At 64.9% G+C, this 15,895-nt stretch overlaps 1 protein-coding gene and 1 pseudogene across 2 annotated transcripts in view; both read right to left on the bottom strand.

Annotated features, from left to right (window-relative positions):
• The window catches only part of LOC104572716 (uncharacterized), a 59,336-nt gene extending 56,445 nt beyond the window's left edge, over positions 1-2,891 (bottom strand). The window contains exon 1 of the mRNA XM_088530152.1: positions 2,822-2,891. Coding sequence (XP_088386278.1) covers positions 2,822-2,891 — 70 coding nt within the window. The remainder of the gene's footprint in view (positions 1-2,821) is intronic.
• A 4,278-nt stretch (positions 2,892-7,169) lies between these two features.
• On the bottom strand, positions 7,170-15,405 carry LOC148593622 (epoxide hydrolase 3-like; annotated as a pseudogene). The gene is made up of 7 exons (XR_015913675.1): positions 15,153-15,405; positions 12,620-12,705; positions 12,370-12,545; positions 12,168-12,296; positions 10,625-10,728; positions 9,474-9,622; positions 7,170-7,401 (listed from the first exon to the last, which is right to left on the bottom strand). The product of XR_015913675.1 is annotated as an epoxide hydrolase 3-like (transcript).
• Positions 15,406-15,895: the final 490 nt, after the last annotated feature.

Here is a 15,895-nt window from a genome sequence, read left to right as displayed (position 1 = left end):
CCCCCCTCCCTCCCCGGCGCATGGAGGGGCCCAGGCGTCCGGCCCCCCCCCCCCCCCCCCGCCGAGGCTCAAGGCCGTGGGAACGGCGGGGGAGGGGCAGCGCAGCCCGACGGGGTCACCCGGGGTCACCCGAAACGTCACCCCCCCCCCCCAGCCCCCCCGGGCTGCCCCACAGCGGCCAAGGGGCACCCACTGCCCCCCCCCCCCGCGGGGGAGGGGCTCAGCACCCGGACGCCTGGGCCCCCTCCCAGGATTCCCCTGGGATGGGGGCCCCGGAGCAGGAGGGCCTGGGAGCACCCGGACGCCTGGGCCCTGCTCCCAGCCGCTCCCCTGGGCGCGGAGCACCCGGACGCCGGGGCCCCCCCGGCTCCGTCCCGGTCAGGGAGCACCCGGACGCCTGGGCCCGCTCCCAAACGCTCCGGGGGGGCCGAAGCACCCGGGCAGCAACCCAGGGATTGGAGCGCCCGGACGCCTGGGCCCCATCCCAGACGCTCCCTGGGGGTTGAGCACCCGGACGCCGGGGCCCGTTCCCACGCGCGGAGCACCCGGACGCCTGGGCCCTCCGCACGGGCTGAGCGCCCCGGACGCCTGGGCCCGCTCCCAAGGGCCGGGGGAGGAGGTGGGGGGGTCCGAAAGCACCGCGGGGGGGTGGGGAAGGGAACCGGACGCCTGGGCCCGCCGGGAGCCGGGAAACCAGTCGAGCAGCGTCGGGCGCCGCGGGGCTGGGTGAGCCGGGAGCAGCCGCGGGTGCTGAACCTGCTCCGCGCACGGGGCGCTGCAGCCGCTGCACCCGCTGCACCCATGCACTGCGCCCATGTACTGCACCCATGCATGGGGCGCTGCAGCCGCTGCGCCTGCTGCACCCGTGTGCTGTGCCCATGCACGGGGTGCTGCAGCCGCTGCACCCACTGTGCCCGTGTGCTGCACCCATGCACTGCGCCCATGCACTGCGCCCATGCATGGGGTGCTGCAGGTGCTGCACCCGTGTGCTGTGTCCATGCACTGCGTCCATGCATGGGGTGCTGCAGCCGCTGTACCCGCTGCACACGTGTGCTGTGCCCGTGCACTGCACCCATGCACGGGGTGCTGCAGCCGTGTGCTGCACACACTGCGCCCATGCACTGCACCCATGCACGGGGTGCTGCAGCCGCTGCACCCACTGCGCCGTGCACTGCACCCATGCACTGTGCCCATGCACGGGGTGCTGCAGGTGCTGCAGCTGTGTGCCCATGCGCTGCATCCATGCACTGCGCCCATGCACGGGGTGCTGCAGCCGCTGCAGCCACTGCATCTGTGCGCTGCACCCATGCACTGCGTCCATGCACGGGGTCCTGCAGCCGCTGCACCCATGCAATGCACCCATGCACAGGGTGCTGCAGCCGCTGCACCTGTGTGCTGCACCCATGCACTGTGCCCATGCACTGTGCTCATGCACAGCATGCTGCAGCCACTGCATCCACTGCGTCTGTGCGCTGCGCCCATGCACAGGGTGCTGCAGCCAAGCTGCAGCCACTGCGCCCATGTGCAGCACCCATGCACTGCGCCTGTGCACGGGGTGCTGCAGCCGCTGCACCCACTGTGCCCATGCATGGGGTGCTGCAGCCACGCTGCATCCACTGCGCCCATGCACTGCACCCATGCATGGGGTGCTGCAGCCACGCTGCACCCATGGACAGCGTGCTGCACTTGTTCTGCACCAATGCAGTGCATGCACCCACTGCACCTGCACTGCACCCATGCATGGGGTGCTGCATCTGCGCTGCACCTGCACTGCACCCCGTGCTGCACCCAGGCCCTCCAATCACTGCAACCCACTTTTTTTAGGGGGGAAATGGGGACACGGCCCCCCCGCTCACTGCACACCCCCAAAATCACTGCAAACCCCCTCAAAAAACACCGCAAGCCCCAAAACCACTGCAATCCCCCCAAAAAACATCGCAATGACCCCCCAAATCACTGCAAACACCCCAAATCACTGCAAACACCCCCAACGGCTGCATGCACGGAAATCAGCAGGAATACCCCCAAAACCACCGCAAACGTCGCAGGAGTCACCGCGCTCCACAAAACACTGCAACTGCCCCCAAAATCACTGCAAACACCCCCAAAATCACTGCAAACACCCCCAAAATCACTGCAAACACGCCAAAAAAAAGCAACTGCTTCCAAAATCACTGCAAATCCCCCCAAAACCGCTGCAGGCACCGAAATCATTGCAAATCTCCCCAAAACCACTGCAGCCTCCCCCCAAACGGCTTCATGCACCGAAATCCCCTCAATCCCCCCCAAACCGCCCCCCCCCCCCCCCCCGCGCTCCCGCCTCTCCCTCCGGCCCCTCCCCCGGGCTCCGCCGCCCGGGCCCGTTCCCACGGCCCGGCCCCTCCCCCCGCGCCCCTCCCCCACCGCCCGGTGCCCCCTCCCCCACCCCCCGGTACCCCCCGAGCCCCTCCCCCACCCCCCGGTGTCCCCCCCCCCCAGCCCCTCCCCCTCCACGTTCCCACGCTCCCCGTTGCGGGGGGGGGGTCGCTCCGTCCCGTTCCCCCCCCCTCCCCGCCGCCCCCATCGGCTCCGTTCGGCTCCGGTTCGGTCCCGCTCGGCCCCACTCGGTTCCGTTCGGCTCCGGTTCGGTCCCCGCGTGTCCCCGTCCCGGTTCCCCGCCCGGTCCCGCCTCCGTGAGAAACTTTTTTTCTGGCGGCGGCGCCAACAACGCGGCTCCGCTTCGCGCCTCTTCCCGCCCGCTCCGGTTCGGGCCCAGCTGCGCCCGGATCGGGCCGGTTCCCCCCGCTCCGGTTCGGTTCGGTTCGGTCCCCCCCCCCCTCACCTGCGGCGGTTCCGAACTGCAGCAGCAGCAACACGAGGAGGCCGCGGGGGCCCCCGCGGCGGCGCCTCATGGCGGCGCCGGGGCCATGAGCGGCCGCGCGGCGGTACCGGCCGGTTCCGAGCGGCCCCTCGGGCCGGTTCCGAGCGGCGCCGCTCGCTGCTCCGCGCCGGGACCCGCGAAACTTCGCGGCGGAGCCGCCCGGGGCCGCCCCGCCCGCCGGGAGGGACCGGGGCGGGGCCGCCGCCGCCCCCCGCGAGCACCGGGCACCGCGCCGGTACCGCCGGGCCGGGCCGGTACCGCCGGGCCGGTTCGGAGCCCCGAGGGACGAGGGCTCGGCGTCCTCGAGTGTCCTCGGTTCGGTTCGGGGCCCCTCGGATCACACGGGGACGGGGGTTCGGAGCCCCTCCGATCGCGTGGGGCCGGTTCGGTACCCCTTGGATCACACGGGGACGGGGGGTTCGGGTCCCTCGGGCCGGTTCGGAGCCCCTCGGGTCCCGTGGGGCCGGTTCGGAGCCACTCGGATCACAGGGACGGGGGTTCGGGTCCTTCGGGCCGGTTCGGAGCCCCTCGGGTCCCGTGGGGCCGGTTCGGAGCCCCTCCGATCGCGGGGGACCGGTTCAGGGCCCCTCGGATCACACGGGGACGGGGGTTCGGAGCCCCTCCGATCGCGTGGGGCCGGTTCGGTACCCCTTGGATCACACGGGGACGGGGTGTTCGGGTCCTTCGGGCCGGTTCGGAGCCCCTCGGGTCCCGTAGGGCCGGTTCGGAGCCCCTCGGGTCACAGGGACGGGGGTTCGGAGCCCGTGGGGCCGGTTCGGTACCCCTTGCTTCACATGGGGACAGGGGTTCGGGTCCTTCGGGCCGGTTCGGAGCCCCTCGGGTCCCCTGGGGCCGGTTCGGAGCCCCTCGGATCACAGGGACGGGGGTTCGGGTCCCATCGGGCCCCGTGGGACCGGTTCGGTACCCCTTGGATCACACGGGGACGGGGGGTTCGGGTCCTTCGGGCCGGTTCGGAGCCCCTTGGATCACAGGGGGATGGGGGTTCGGGTCCTGTGGGCCCGGTTCGGAGTCCCTCGGATCATATCGCGAGGGTGGTTCGGGTCTCCTCCGGTCCCATTGGGCCGGGGATTCGGGTCCCCTCGCGCCGGTTCGGGTCTCCTCCTGTCCCATCAGGCCCCTTTGGAACCCATGGGGTTCAGGTGCCCTCGGGTCGGGCTCGGTTCCGATCGGCCCGGTCCGGTCCGGGTCCCCCGGCTCCTCTTCAGTTCGGTCCGACTCGGCTTGGTGCCTCCCGGACCGGCTCGGCTCAGTCCCAAACGGCGCCGGGGCGGATCGGTTCGGCTCAGCGCTAAGCTCGGTCCGGTTCGGATCGGCTCAGATCGGATCTGTCCGGTCCGGTTCGGATCGGTCCCTCCCGGATCCGTTTGATCTTGCTCAGCTCTCGGCTCCATCCGGTCCTGTTCGGCTAGGTCCGGTCCAGATCACCTTCTCTCCCCGGTTCTGCTCAGATCAGCCCAGATCGTTTTGGCACCGCTTGGTTCGGTTCAGTTCGGCTCGCTCCGGGCCAGGCTCTCCCCAGGGACCAGATTGGATCGGTCCGAACCGGCAACCGGCGCCCCTAAGGACCGGACTGGATCCACTTGGTCCGGACCGAACCCCCAAGGACCAGCCTGGACTCCCCGGAGCTGAGACTGGATTGGACTGAACGAACCGGACCGAAGCCCCAGCACGGAGCGGATTGGACCGACTCGGACCGGCCCTGGATTGGGCTGAACCGGAGCAGACTGAAAACCCGGACCGGATCTGAGCGATTTGGATTGGGATCGACAGCAAGGACCGGACTGGATCAGGTCCAAAGCTCCCGGAACGGACCGGGACCAGGAGCGTGGGTGCCCAGCCCTGCAATGAGCGCGTGGGTGCTCAGCATTCCTGCAATGAGTGCGTGGGTGCTCAGCCCTGCAATGAGTGCGTGGGTGCTCAGCCCCCTGCACTGAGTGTGGGTGCTCAGCCCTGCAATGAGCGCGTGGGTGCTCAGCATCCCTGCACTGAGTGTGTGGGTGCTCAGCATCCCTGCAATGAGCGCGTGGGTGCTCAGCCCTGCACTGAGCACGTGGGTGCTCAGCATTCCTGCAATGAGTGCGTGGGTGCTCAGCCCCCTGCAATGAGTGCATGGGTGCTCAGCCCTGCAATGAGTGCGTGGGTGCTCAGCCCCCTGCACTGAGTGTGGGTGCTCAGCATCCCTGCAATGAGTGCGTGGGTGCTCAGCCCTGCAATGAGCGCGTGGGTGCTCAGCCCCCTGCACTGAGTGTGGGTGCTCAGCATCCCTGCAATGAGTGCGTGGGTGCTCAGCCCTGCAATGAGTGCGTGGGTGCTCAGCCCCCTGCACTGAGTGTGGGTGCTCAGCCCTGCAATGAGCGTGTGGGTGCTCAGCATCCCTGCACTGAGTGTGGGTGCTCAGCCCTGCACTGAGTGCGTGGGGTGCTCAGCCCTGCAATGAGTGTTGTGGATGCTCAGCCCTGCACTGAGCGTGGGTGCTCAGCATCCCTGCAATGAGTGTGTGCGTGCTCAGCCCTGCAATGAGATTGTGGGTGCTCAGCCCCCCTGCACTGAGTGTGGGTGGTCAGCATCCCTGCAATGAGTGTGTGGGTGCTCAGCATCCCTGTAAAGAGTGCGTGGGTGCTCAGCATCCCTGCACTGAGTGTGTGGGTGCTCAGCCCTGCAATGAGCGCGTGGGTGCTCAGCATCCCTGCAATGAGTGCGTGGGTGCTCAGCCCTGCACTGAGTGTGGGTGCTCAGCATCCCTGCAATGCGCGTGTGCGTGCTCAGCATCCCTGCAATGAGTGTGTGGGTGCTCAGCCCCCTGAATTGAGTGTTGTGGGTGCTCAGCCCTGCACTGAGTGTGTGGGTGCTCAGCCCTGCAATGAGTGTGTGGGTGCTCAGCATCCCTGCAATGAGTGCGTGGGTGCTCAGCCCTGCAATGAGTGTGTGGGTGCTCAGCCCCCTGCACTGAGTGTGTGGGTGCTCAGCCCTGCACTGAGCACGTGGGTGCTCAGCCCCCTGCATTGAGTGTTTTGGGTGCTCAGCCCTGCAATGAGCATGTGGGTGCTCAGCATTCCTGCAATGAGTGTGTGGGTGCTCAGCCCTGCAATGAGTGTTGTGGTTGTTCAGCATCCCTGCAATGAGCATGTGGGTGGTCAGCATCCCTGCATTGAGTGTTGCGGGTGCTCAGCCCTGCAATGAGCTTGTGGGTGCTCAGCCCTGCACTGAGCGCGCCCGGTCTCAGCGCCGCCCCCCGCGGCTGCTGCCCGGCCCCCAGGGCCCCCTGCCCGGACGCCTGGGCCCTGCTGGGGCTGGGGGGGGGGGGGCTGCAGCTGTTCCCCCCACCCCCCCGGGCTGATGTTTGCAACAGCTGCACGTCCAGCGCCAGCGAGGGGCCCAGGCGTCCGGGCACGGACCACCCCCTGGCAGGAGGGGCCCAGGCGTCCGGGCCAGGAAGATACAAGGCGGAGCGGGGCGGGAGGGTCCCAAAAGCCACCCGGGCACATGCCACCCATGGGTGCTGGCACCGCCACCCGTGTCCGGGGGGATGGCACATCCCGGTCCTGGCGCTGCCCCACGTGTCCCCTTGCCCCCCAAGTAGCCCCCGGACACCAGAGGTGGCCACAAGTCACTTTATTCACTGCATTTTTTAAGCAAAGGCACTGGCTGGCGGGGGGGGGGATGTCCCCATGTGGCACCTCATGAGGTGCCCGAGCACCCATGGGTGCCACGAGGGTCGGGGCCACCCAGAGGGCAGAGTGAAGGGGACACCTGGCACTATGGGAAGGATCAAGGAGATTCCCGTGGGCAGAACTAAGGGTATTCCCAGCCCCGTGGGCAGAGTTAAGGAGATTCCTGGTGCCATGGGCAGAATTAAGGGTATTTGGGGCACCCTGGGCGGCATTAAGGCAATTCCTGGTCCCATGGGCGGAGTTAAGGATATTCCCGGCACCCTGGGCAGAATTAAGGGAATTCTGGGCACCCTGGGCAGAGTTCAGGGGATTTTGGGCACCATGGGCAGAGTTGAAGCAATTCCCGGTCCCATGGGAAGCATTAAGATTATTCCTGGCACCATGGACGGAGTTTAGGAGATTCCTGGCACCATGGGTGGAGTTAAGGATATTCCCGTCACCCTCAGCAGAATTAAGGGAATTTTGGGCACCCTGGGCAGTGTTAGGGATATTCCCAGCACCATGGGTGGAGTTAAGGGAATTTTGGGCACCCTGGGCAGCGTTAAGGATATTCCCACCACCCTGGGCAGCATTAGGGACATTCCTGGCACCCCGGGCAGCGTTAAGGGGGTCCCCGGGCCGCCCCTCGCTCAGGCCGGCGTCCCCACGAAGTCCCAGATGAGGCTGTTGACCACGTCGGGCTGGTCCTCGGGGAGCCAGTGGCTGGCGCCGGGCAGCACGTGGAGGCGCCCGGTGGGCGCCAAGCGCCGGTGCAGGTCGGTCGCCATCCGGGGGTCCAGGTAGGCGTCGCGGGAGCCCCACAGCAGCAGCACCGGGGCCGGCGGGCGCTCGCGGGGCACCGGGTCCCCCCTGCGACCGGGCAACGGGGACCCTCAGCGCCCAAGCGGGGACAGCACCCAACCGGGCTGAGAACCCAGCCGGGAAGAGCGCCCAACCGGGGCGAGCATCCAACTGGGACGAGCACCCAACCAGGACGAGAACCCAGCCAGGAAGAGCATCCAACTGGGAAGAGCACCCAACCAGGACGAGCACCCAACCGGGCTGAGAACCCAGCCGGGAAGAGCGCCCAACCGGGGTGAGCATCCAACCAGGGCAAGCACCCAACTGGGTTGAGCACCCAACCAGGGCGAGCACCCAACCAGGGCAAGCACCCAACTGGGAAGAGCACCCAACTGGATTGAGCACCCAACCAGGGCGAGCACCCAACCAGGGCAAGCACCCAACTGGGAAGAGCACCCAACTGGATTGAGCACCCAACCAAGGTGAGCATCCAACCAGGGCGAGCACCCAACCAGGGCAAGCACCCAACTGGGAAGAGCACCCAACTGGATTGAGCACCCAACTGGGGCAAGCACCCAACTGAGTTGAGCGCTCAATCGAGTCAAGTACTCAACTGAATTGAGCACCCAACTGAGTTGAGCACCCAACTGGGCCAAGAACCCAGCCAGGAAGAGTGTCCAAACAGGGCGAGCGCCCAACTGGGACAAGCACCCAACTGGGAAGAGCAACAAACCAGGTCAAGTACCCAAGCGGGAAGAGCACCCAACTGGGTTGAGCACCCAACTGGGTTGAACACCCTACTTGGTTGAGCAACAAACCAGGTCAAGTACCCAATTGGGAAGAGCACCCCACTGGATTGAGCACTCAGCTGGGTCAAGTACCCAGCTGGGGCAAGTACCCAACTGGATTGAGCATCCAACTGGGTTGAGCACCCAATCAGGTTGAGAACCCACCTGGGAAGAGTAACCAACTGGGGCAAGTACCCAATGGGGTTGAGCACCCAACCGGGTCAAGTATTCAACTGGAGCAAGCACCCAACTAAGTTGAGCACCCAACTGGATTGAGCAACCAACCAGGTCAAGTACCCAACCAGGGTGAGCACCCAACTGGGTTGAGCAACCAACCAGGTCAAGTACCCAACTGGGAAGAGCACCCAACTGGATTGAGCACGCAGCCAGGTCAAGTACCCAACTGGAGCAAGCACCCAAATGGGTTGAGCACCCAACCAGATCGAGAACTCAGCTGGAAAGAGCAACCAACCAGGGTGAGCACCCAACCAGATTGAGCACCCAACTGGGTTGAGCATCCAACCAGGTCAAGTATCCAACTGGGAAGAGCGCCCAACTGGGGCAAGTACCCAACTGGGTTGAGCACCCAACTGGATTGAGCACCCAACCGGGTCAAGTACCCAACCAGGGTGAGCACCCAACTGGGTTGAGCATCCAACCAGGTCGAGCACCCAACTGGGTTGAGCACCCAACTGGGTTGAGCACCCAACCAGGTCGAGCACCCAACCTTGGGTCAAGCACCCAACCGGGTTGAGCACCCAATCAAGTCAAGCACCCAAACAGGTTGAGCACCTGACCGGACTGAGCACCCAAATCGGTTGAGCACCCAACTGGATCATCCCTGAACTGGATTGGATCAGCTCCGAAGCAGATCGGATCAGGCCCAAACCGAATCGTCCCGAATCAGATCAAAGTTAAGGGAATTTTGGGAACCATGGGCAGGGCTAAGGGGATTTCCACATTGTGGATCATCCTTGAACCAGATTGGTCCCGAACTGGATCAGATTGTCCCCAAACTGAATCGTCCCTAAACTGAATCGACCCTGAATCGGATCGACCCCAAATTGGCCCCAAACCAGATCAGCCCAGAACCAAAACAGCCCCAAATCGGATCTTCCCTGAACCGAATCAGTCCTGAACTGGATCAACTCCTCTCTGGATCATTCCTGAATCGAATCATTTCCAAATTGGATCATCCCTGAACCAAACTGGCCCCAAATCGGACTGTCCCCAAACCAAATCACCTCTGAATCAGACCAGCCCCAATCTGGATCACCCCTGAACCAACCGGGCCTCAAACCGGATTGTCCCCAAACCGAATGGGCTCAACCCATCGTCTAGGTCGTCGCCTACCCGAAGAGGTTGCGGTAGTAGTTGAGGGGCGGCGTGAGCGCGTGGGGCTGCGACAGCCCGTACAGGTAGGCGTCGAGCTCCTGCTCCGTGAGCCGCCGCTGCGGCGCCTGGATGCCCACGCGGCGCCCCACCAGCATCATCTTCAGGAGCTGCAGGAGAGAGCCCAGCCCCATGTCCCTCTGTGCATCCATCCCTCCATCCATCCATCCATTCAACCATCCCTCCATCCACCCACCCCTCCATCCATCCATCCATCCACCCATCCAACCATCCATCCATTCAACCATCCCTCCATCCATCTCATCTCCTCCATCTTCTCCATCCAACCATCTCCTCCATCCCCAAATCTCCATTTCCTCCATCCCATCATCTCCTCCATTCTATAATCTCCATCATCTCCATCCAACATCCCTTCATCCTACCATCTCCTGCACCCCACCACCCATCCCTCCAACCATCCCTCCCACCATCTCCTCCATCCCACCATCTCCTCCATCCTGCTGTCTTCCATCCTGCTGTTCCTCCATCCCACTATCCATCCATCCCTCCATCTCCTCCATTCCACCATCCATCCCTCCATCCCTCCATCCATCCATCCCTCCATCCCACCATACATCCACCCCACCACCCATCCATCCTACCACCTCCTCCATCCTGCCATCCATCTGTCCCACCATCCATCCATCCCTCCATCCATCCCTCCATCCATCCATCCATCCCACCATCTCCTCCATCCCACCATCCCTCCATCTCCTCCATCCCACCATTCATGCCACCATTCATTCCACCATCTCCTCCATCCCACCATCCATCCCACCATCTCCTCCACCCCACCATCCATCCATCCATCCTACCATCTCCTCCATCTCCTCCATCCCACCATCCATCCATCCATCCCACCATTCATCCCACCATCCATCCTACCATCTCCTCCATCCACCATCCATCCATCCCACCATCTCCTCCACCCCACCATCCATCCTACCATCTCCTCCATCTCCTCCATCCCACCATCCATCCATCCCCCCCATCCATCCCTCCATCCCACCATCTCCTCCATCCCCCCGCGCCTCCACCCCTCCATCCCATCCATCCCTCCCTCCACCCCTTCCCTTGGTTTCCCCACCCATGGGTGCCCGCCGATGCCCCACCTCGAAGTCACCCAGGGAGAGGAGCAGCTCGGGCAGCCAGGGCAGCTGGAAGAGGAAGACGTAGCTGGAGCGGAGCAGTTGGCTGGGGTGGCGGGCGATGAAATCTGCGGTGGGCAGCGGGTGTCAGCGGTGCCACCGGGGCCACGGGGACCCTTGGCGAGGTGGCGGCCGCAGGTCCCCACCCCTCTGCCCCACGCGGTGGCCGTAAGAGCTGGTAGGGGATGGTCATGGAGGTGGCATGGCCAGGAGAGGTGGTACCCAAGGGCATGGCCATGAGAGATGGTACAAGAGATGGCACCCAATGGCATAGTCATGAGAGATGGCACCCAAGGACATTGCTGTGAGAGGTGGCACTTAAGGGCATGGCCATGGGAGATGGCACCCACGGGCATGACCATGAGAAATTGCACCCAATGGCATGAGCATGGGAGATGGTACAAGAGCTGGCACCCAATGGCATGGCCATGGGAGATGGTACAGGAGATGGCACCCAAGGGCATGGCCAGAGGAGTCAGCACCCAATGGTGTGACCATGGGAGACGGTACAAGAGATGGTACCCAATGGCATGGCCATGGGAGATGGCACCCAATGGTGTGACCATGGGAGACGGTACAAGAGATGGCACCCAATGGCATGGCCAAGAGAGATGGCACCCAAGAGCCCAGCCATGAAAAGCCACCAGAGATAGGCACGAAAGGTGGTATTTGATGGCAAGGCCTCCAGAGATGGCACCCAAGGGCATGACCATGAGAAATTGCACCCAATGGCATGAGCATGGGAGATGGTACAAGAGATGGCACCCAAGGGCATGACCATGAGTGATGGCACCCAATGGCGTGACTATGGGAGTCGGTACAAGAGATGGCACCCAAGGCCATGGCCATGGGAGATGGCACTCAATGCTGTGACCATGGGAGATGGTACAAGAGATGGCACCCAATGGCATGACTATGAGCGATGGCACCCAATGGCGTGACCATGAGAGATGGCACCGAATGGCATGACTATGGGAGTCGGTACAAGAGATGGCACCGAATGGCGTGACCATGGGAGATGGTACAAGAGATGGCACCCAATGGCATGGCCATGGGAGATGGTACAGGAGATGGCACCCAATGGCATGGCCATGGGAGATGGTACAGGAGATGGCACCCAAGGGCATGGCCAGGGGAGTCGGCACCCAATGGTGTGACCATGGGAGATGGCACCCAATGGGAGATGGCACCCAAGGACACGGCCATGGGAGATGGCACCCAATGGTGTGACCATGGGAGATGGCGCCCAAGGCCATGGCCATGGGAGATGGCACCCAACGGGGTGACCATGGGAGATGGCACCCAAGGGCACGGCCATGGGAGATGATACAAGAGACGGCACCCAATGGCATGGCCATGGGAGATGGCACCCAGTGGTGTGACCATGGGAGATGGCACCCAAGGCCACGGCCATGGGAGATGGCACCCAACGGGGTGACCATGGGAGATGGCACCCAAGGCCATGGCCATGGGAGGTCCCGTCGCTGCCCCCCCGGTCCCCGCTCACCTCCCATGAGCCCCCGGTGCGGCCCGTCCATGACCACCAGCTTCTCCACCATGTCCGGGTAGGCGGCCGCGAACTCCCAGGACAAGACGCCGCCCCAGTCGTGTCCCACCAGGACGCACTTGGGGACCCCTGGGACACCCCAGCAGGTGACGCCCCATCCCGGGGGGTGTCTTTGGGGTGTCCCCCCCTTGCTGTCCCTCACCCTTGTCCCCGGGTGTCCCCAGGGCCTCCACGACGTCACGGATGTCCTCAAGCAGCACATGGGGCCGGTAGTTGTCCTTGTCCCAGGGTTTGTCGGAGGCTCCACATCCCCGTAGGTCCAGGGCCACCGCGCGGAAGCGCCCGCCGAATTCCCGCAGTTGGTGGCGCCAGCAGAACCTGCGGGATGGGGACGGGTCTCAGTGCACCCATGGGTGCCCCCCTGCACCCACGGGACCCCCCGTGGCACCCACCAGTTCTGGGGGAAGCCGTGGAGCAGCAGCAGCAGCGGCGCCGTCGCGGGGCCCGCGGCCACGTAGTGCAGCCGCAGCCCGGAGCCCTGGGGACAGCGCGGCCGCGTGGGGCCCCAAACCGCCCCCGAGACCCCCAAATACCCCCAAACCCCCTGAGCCCCCCAAGTCCCGGCCCCAGGCCCCCTCTGGGCCACCAAATGCACCTAAACACCCCAAATCCCCCTCGAGTCCCCCAAATGCCCCCCTAAGACCCCCAAATGCCCCAAACCCCCTGAGCCCCCCAAGTCCCGGCCCCAGGCCCCCTCTGGCCACCAAATGCACCTAAACCCCCCAAATCCCCCTCGAGTCCCCCCAAATGCCCCCAAACCCCCTGAGCCCCCAAGTCCCGGCCCCAGGCCCCCTCTGGCCACCAAATCCGCCTAAACCCCCCGAATCCCCCTCGAGCCCCCCTTAGGACCCCCAATTCCCCCTCGACACCACCAAATCCTGCCCCAAATCCCCCTGGAACCCCCATATTCCCACTTAAGAACATAAATTTCCCCCCCACCCCCCCAATACCCTTCTAAGCCCCCCCAAAGCCTCCCCAAACCCCCTTAGCCCCCCAAGTCCCAGCCCCAGGCCCCCTCTGGGCCACCAAATCCGCCTAAACACCCCAAATCCCTCCCGATCCCCCCAAATGCCCCCCTAAGCCCCCCAAATCCTCCCTTTAGACCCCCAAATGCCCCCAAATCCCCCTCTAGGCCCCCAAGTGCCCCCCTTCAGACCCTCCAATCCCCCCAAATCCCCCCCAGACCCCCAAGTGTCCCCTTTCGGACCCCCCAATCCCCCCAAATGCCCACTAAGTCCCCCAAATCCCCCAAGGGCCCCCTTAGGACCCCCAAGTCCCCCCTTAGTTCCCCCAAATGCCCACTAAGCCACCCCAAATCCCCCCCTAGGCCCCCAAGCATCCCCCTTTGGCCCCTCAAATGCCCTCTAAGCCCCCCAAATCCCCCCTTAGGACCCCCAAATGCCCCAAATCCCCCCTGGGCTCCCAAGCACCTCCCCTTCGGATCCTCCAGCCCCCTGGATACCCCTCCAAGCCCCCCAAATCCTCCCTTAGGCCCCTTAGTCCCCCTTAGGACCCCCAAATGCCCCCCGGGCTCCCAAGCGCCTCCCTTCGGACCCCTCAATCCCCCAAAAGGGCCCCCCCAAGCCCCCCCCCAAGCACCCCCCTTCAGACCCCCCAATCCCCCCAAATGTCCCTCAAATGCCCCCCCCCAGGCCCCCAAGCGCCCCCCTTTGGACCCCCCAATCCCCCCAAATGCCCTCTAAGCCCCCCAAAATCCCCCCAAGTCCTCCCTTAGGTTCCCCCAAATGCCCCCAAACGCCCCCCACATCCCCTCAAGTGCCCCCCTTTGGACCCCCAATCCCCCAAACACCCCAAATCCCCCCAAACGCCCCCCAAACACCCCAAATCCTCCCCAAATCCCCCCAAGTGCCCCCCTTCGGACCCCCCAATCCCCCCAAACGCCCCCCAAACACCCCAAATCCCCCCCAAACGCCCCTCAAATCCCCCCAATCCCCCCAAACGCCCCTCAAATCCCCCCAAATCCCCCAAACACCCCTCAAATCCCCAATCCCCCCAAATGCCCCCAAACACCCCAAATCCCCCCCAAACGCCCCTCAAATCCCCCCAATCCCCCCAAACGCCCCTCAAATCCCCCCAAATCCCCCCCAAACGGCCCCTGCGCCCCCCAAATCCCCCCAAACACCTCCCCAAATCCCCCCAAACGCCCCTCAAATCCCCCAAATCCCCCCCAAACACCCCCCAAATCCCCCCCAAACGCCCCTCAAATCCCCCCAATCCCCCCAAACGCCCCAAATCCCCCCCAAATCCCCCCCAAACGCCCCTCAAATCCCCAATCCCCCCAAACGCCCCAAATCCCCCCAAACACCCCAAATCCCCCCAAATCCCCCCCAAACGCCCCTCAAATCCCCCCCAAATCCCCCAAACGCCCCCCACGCCCCCCAAATCCCCCCAAACACCTCCCCAAATCCCCCCCAAAAGCCCCTCAAATCCCCCAATCCCCCAAACGCCCCTCAAATCCCCCCAAATCCCCCCCAAACGCCCCTCAAATCCCCCCAATCCCCCCAAACGCCCCAAATCCCCCCAAATCCCCCCCAAACGCCCCTTAAATTCCCCCAAATGCCCCCAAACGCCTCCCCAAATCCCCCCAAACGCCCCCCGCGCCCCCCAAATCCCCCAAACACCCCTCAAATCCCCCCAATCCCCCCAAATGCCCCCAAACACCCCAAATCCCCCCCAAACGCCCCTCAAATCCCCCCAATCCTCCCAAACGCCCCTCAAATCCCTCCCAAATCCCCCCCAAACGCCCCCTGCGCCCCCCAAATCCCCCCAAACACCTCCCCAAATCCCCCCCAAACGCCCCTCAAATCCCCCCAATCCCCCCAAACGCCCCAAATCCCCCCCAAATCCCCCCCAAACGCCCTTTAAATCCCCCCAAATCCCCCCAAGCGCCCCCCGCGCCCCCACCCGCAGCCGCAGGTGCCGGTGCTCCCCATAGGCGCCGTCGGCCAGGCCGGGGGGGCGGCCGCGCTCGGGGGCGCCGGCTCAGGGCCCCCCGGAGGCCCCCCCGGCGCAGCAGCACCCAGGGGACCCCCAGGGCCAGCGCGGCCGCCCCGGTCACCAGCGCCGCCAGCGTCACCGCCGCCCGCGACGTCCCCCGCGCCACGGCCAGGAGCAGCCGCGTGGGCGCCAGGAGCAGCGAGGACCACGACGGCAGCATCGGGAGCCTGGGGGAACGGGGGGGGCATCATTGGGGTGACCAGCACCCAAGGGGCCCATCTTTGGGGTGTCCCATCGTTGGGGTGTCCCATTATTAGGGTGTCCCATCACTGGGGTGGCCCATCATTGGGGTGGCCCATGATTGGGGTGTCCCATCATTGGGGTGGCCCAGCACCCAAGGGGCCCATCATTGGGGTGGCCCATGATTGGGGTGGCCCATGATTGGGGTGGCCCAGCACCCAAGGGGCCCATCATTGGGGTGGCCCATCATTGGGGTGGCCCATCATTGGGGTGGCCCAGCACCCAAGGGGCCCATCATTGGGGTGTCCCATCGTTGGGGTGGCCCATGATTGGGGTGTCCCATCATTGGGGTGGCCCAGCACCCAAGGGGCCCATCATTGGGGTGGCCCATGATTGGGGTGGCCCATGATTGGGGTGGCCCAGCACCCAAGGGGCCCATCATTGGGGGGGGGCCCATCGTTGGGGTGACC

Source organism: Tinamus guttatus, unplaced genomic scaffold (assembly GCF_059628265.1).
Source record: "Tinamus guttatus ecotype Peru unplaced genomic scaffold, ASM5962826v1 Tinamus_guttatus_pri_ptg000359l, whole genome shotgun sequence".
In the NCBI taxonomy this organism is placed as follows: domain Eukaryota; kingdom Metazoa; phylum Chordata; class Aves; order Tinamiformes; family Tinamidae; genus Tinamus; species Tinamus guttatus.
The sequence above is the reverse complement of the archived record's forward strand: the minus strand, read 5'-3'. Positions and strand labels throughout refer to the sequence as shown.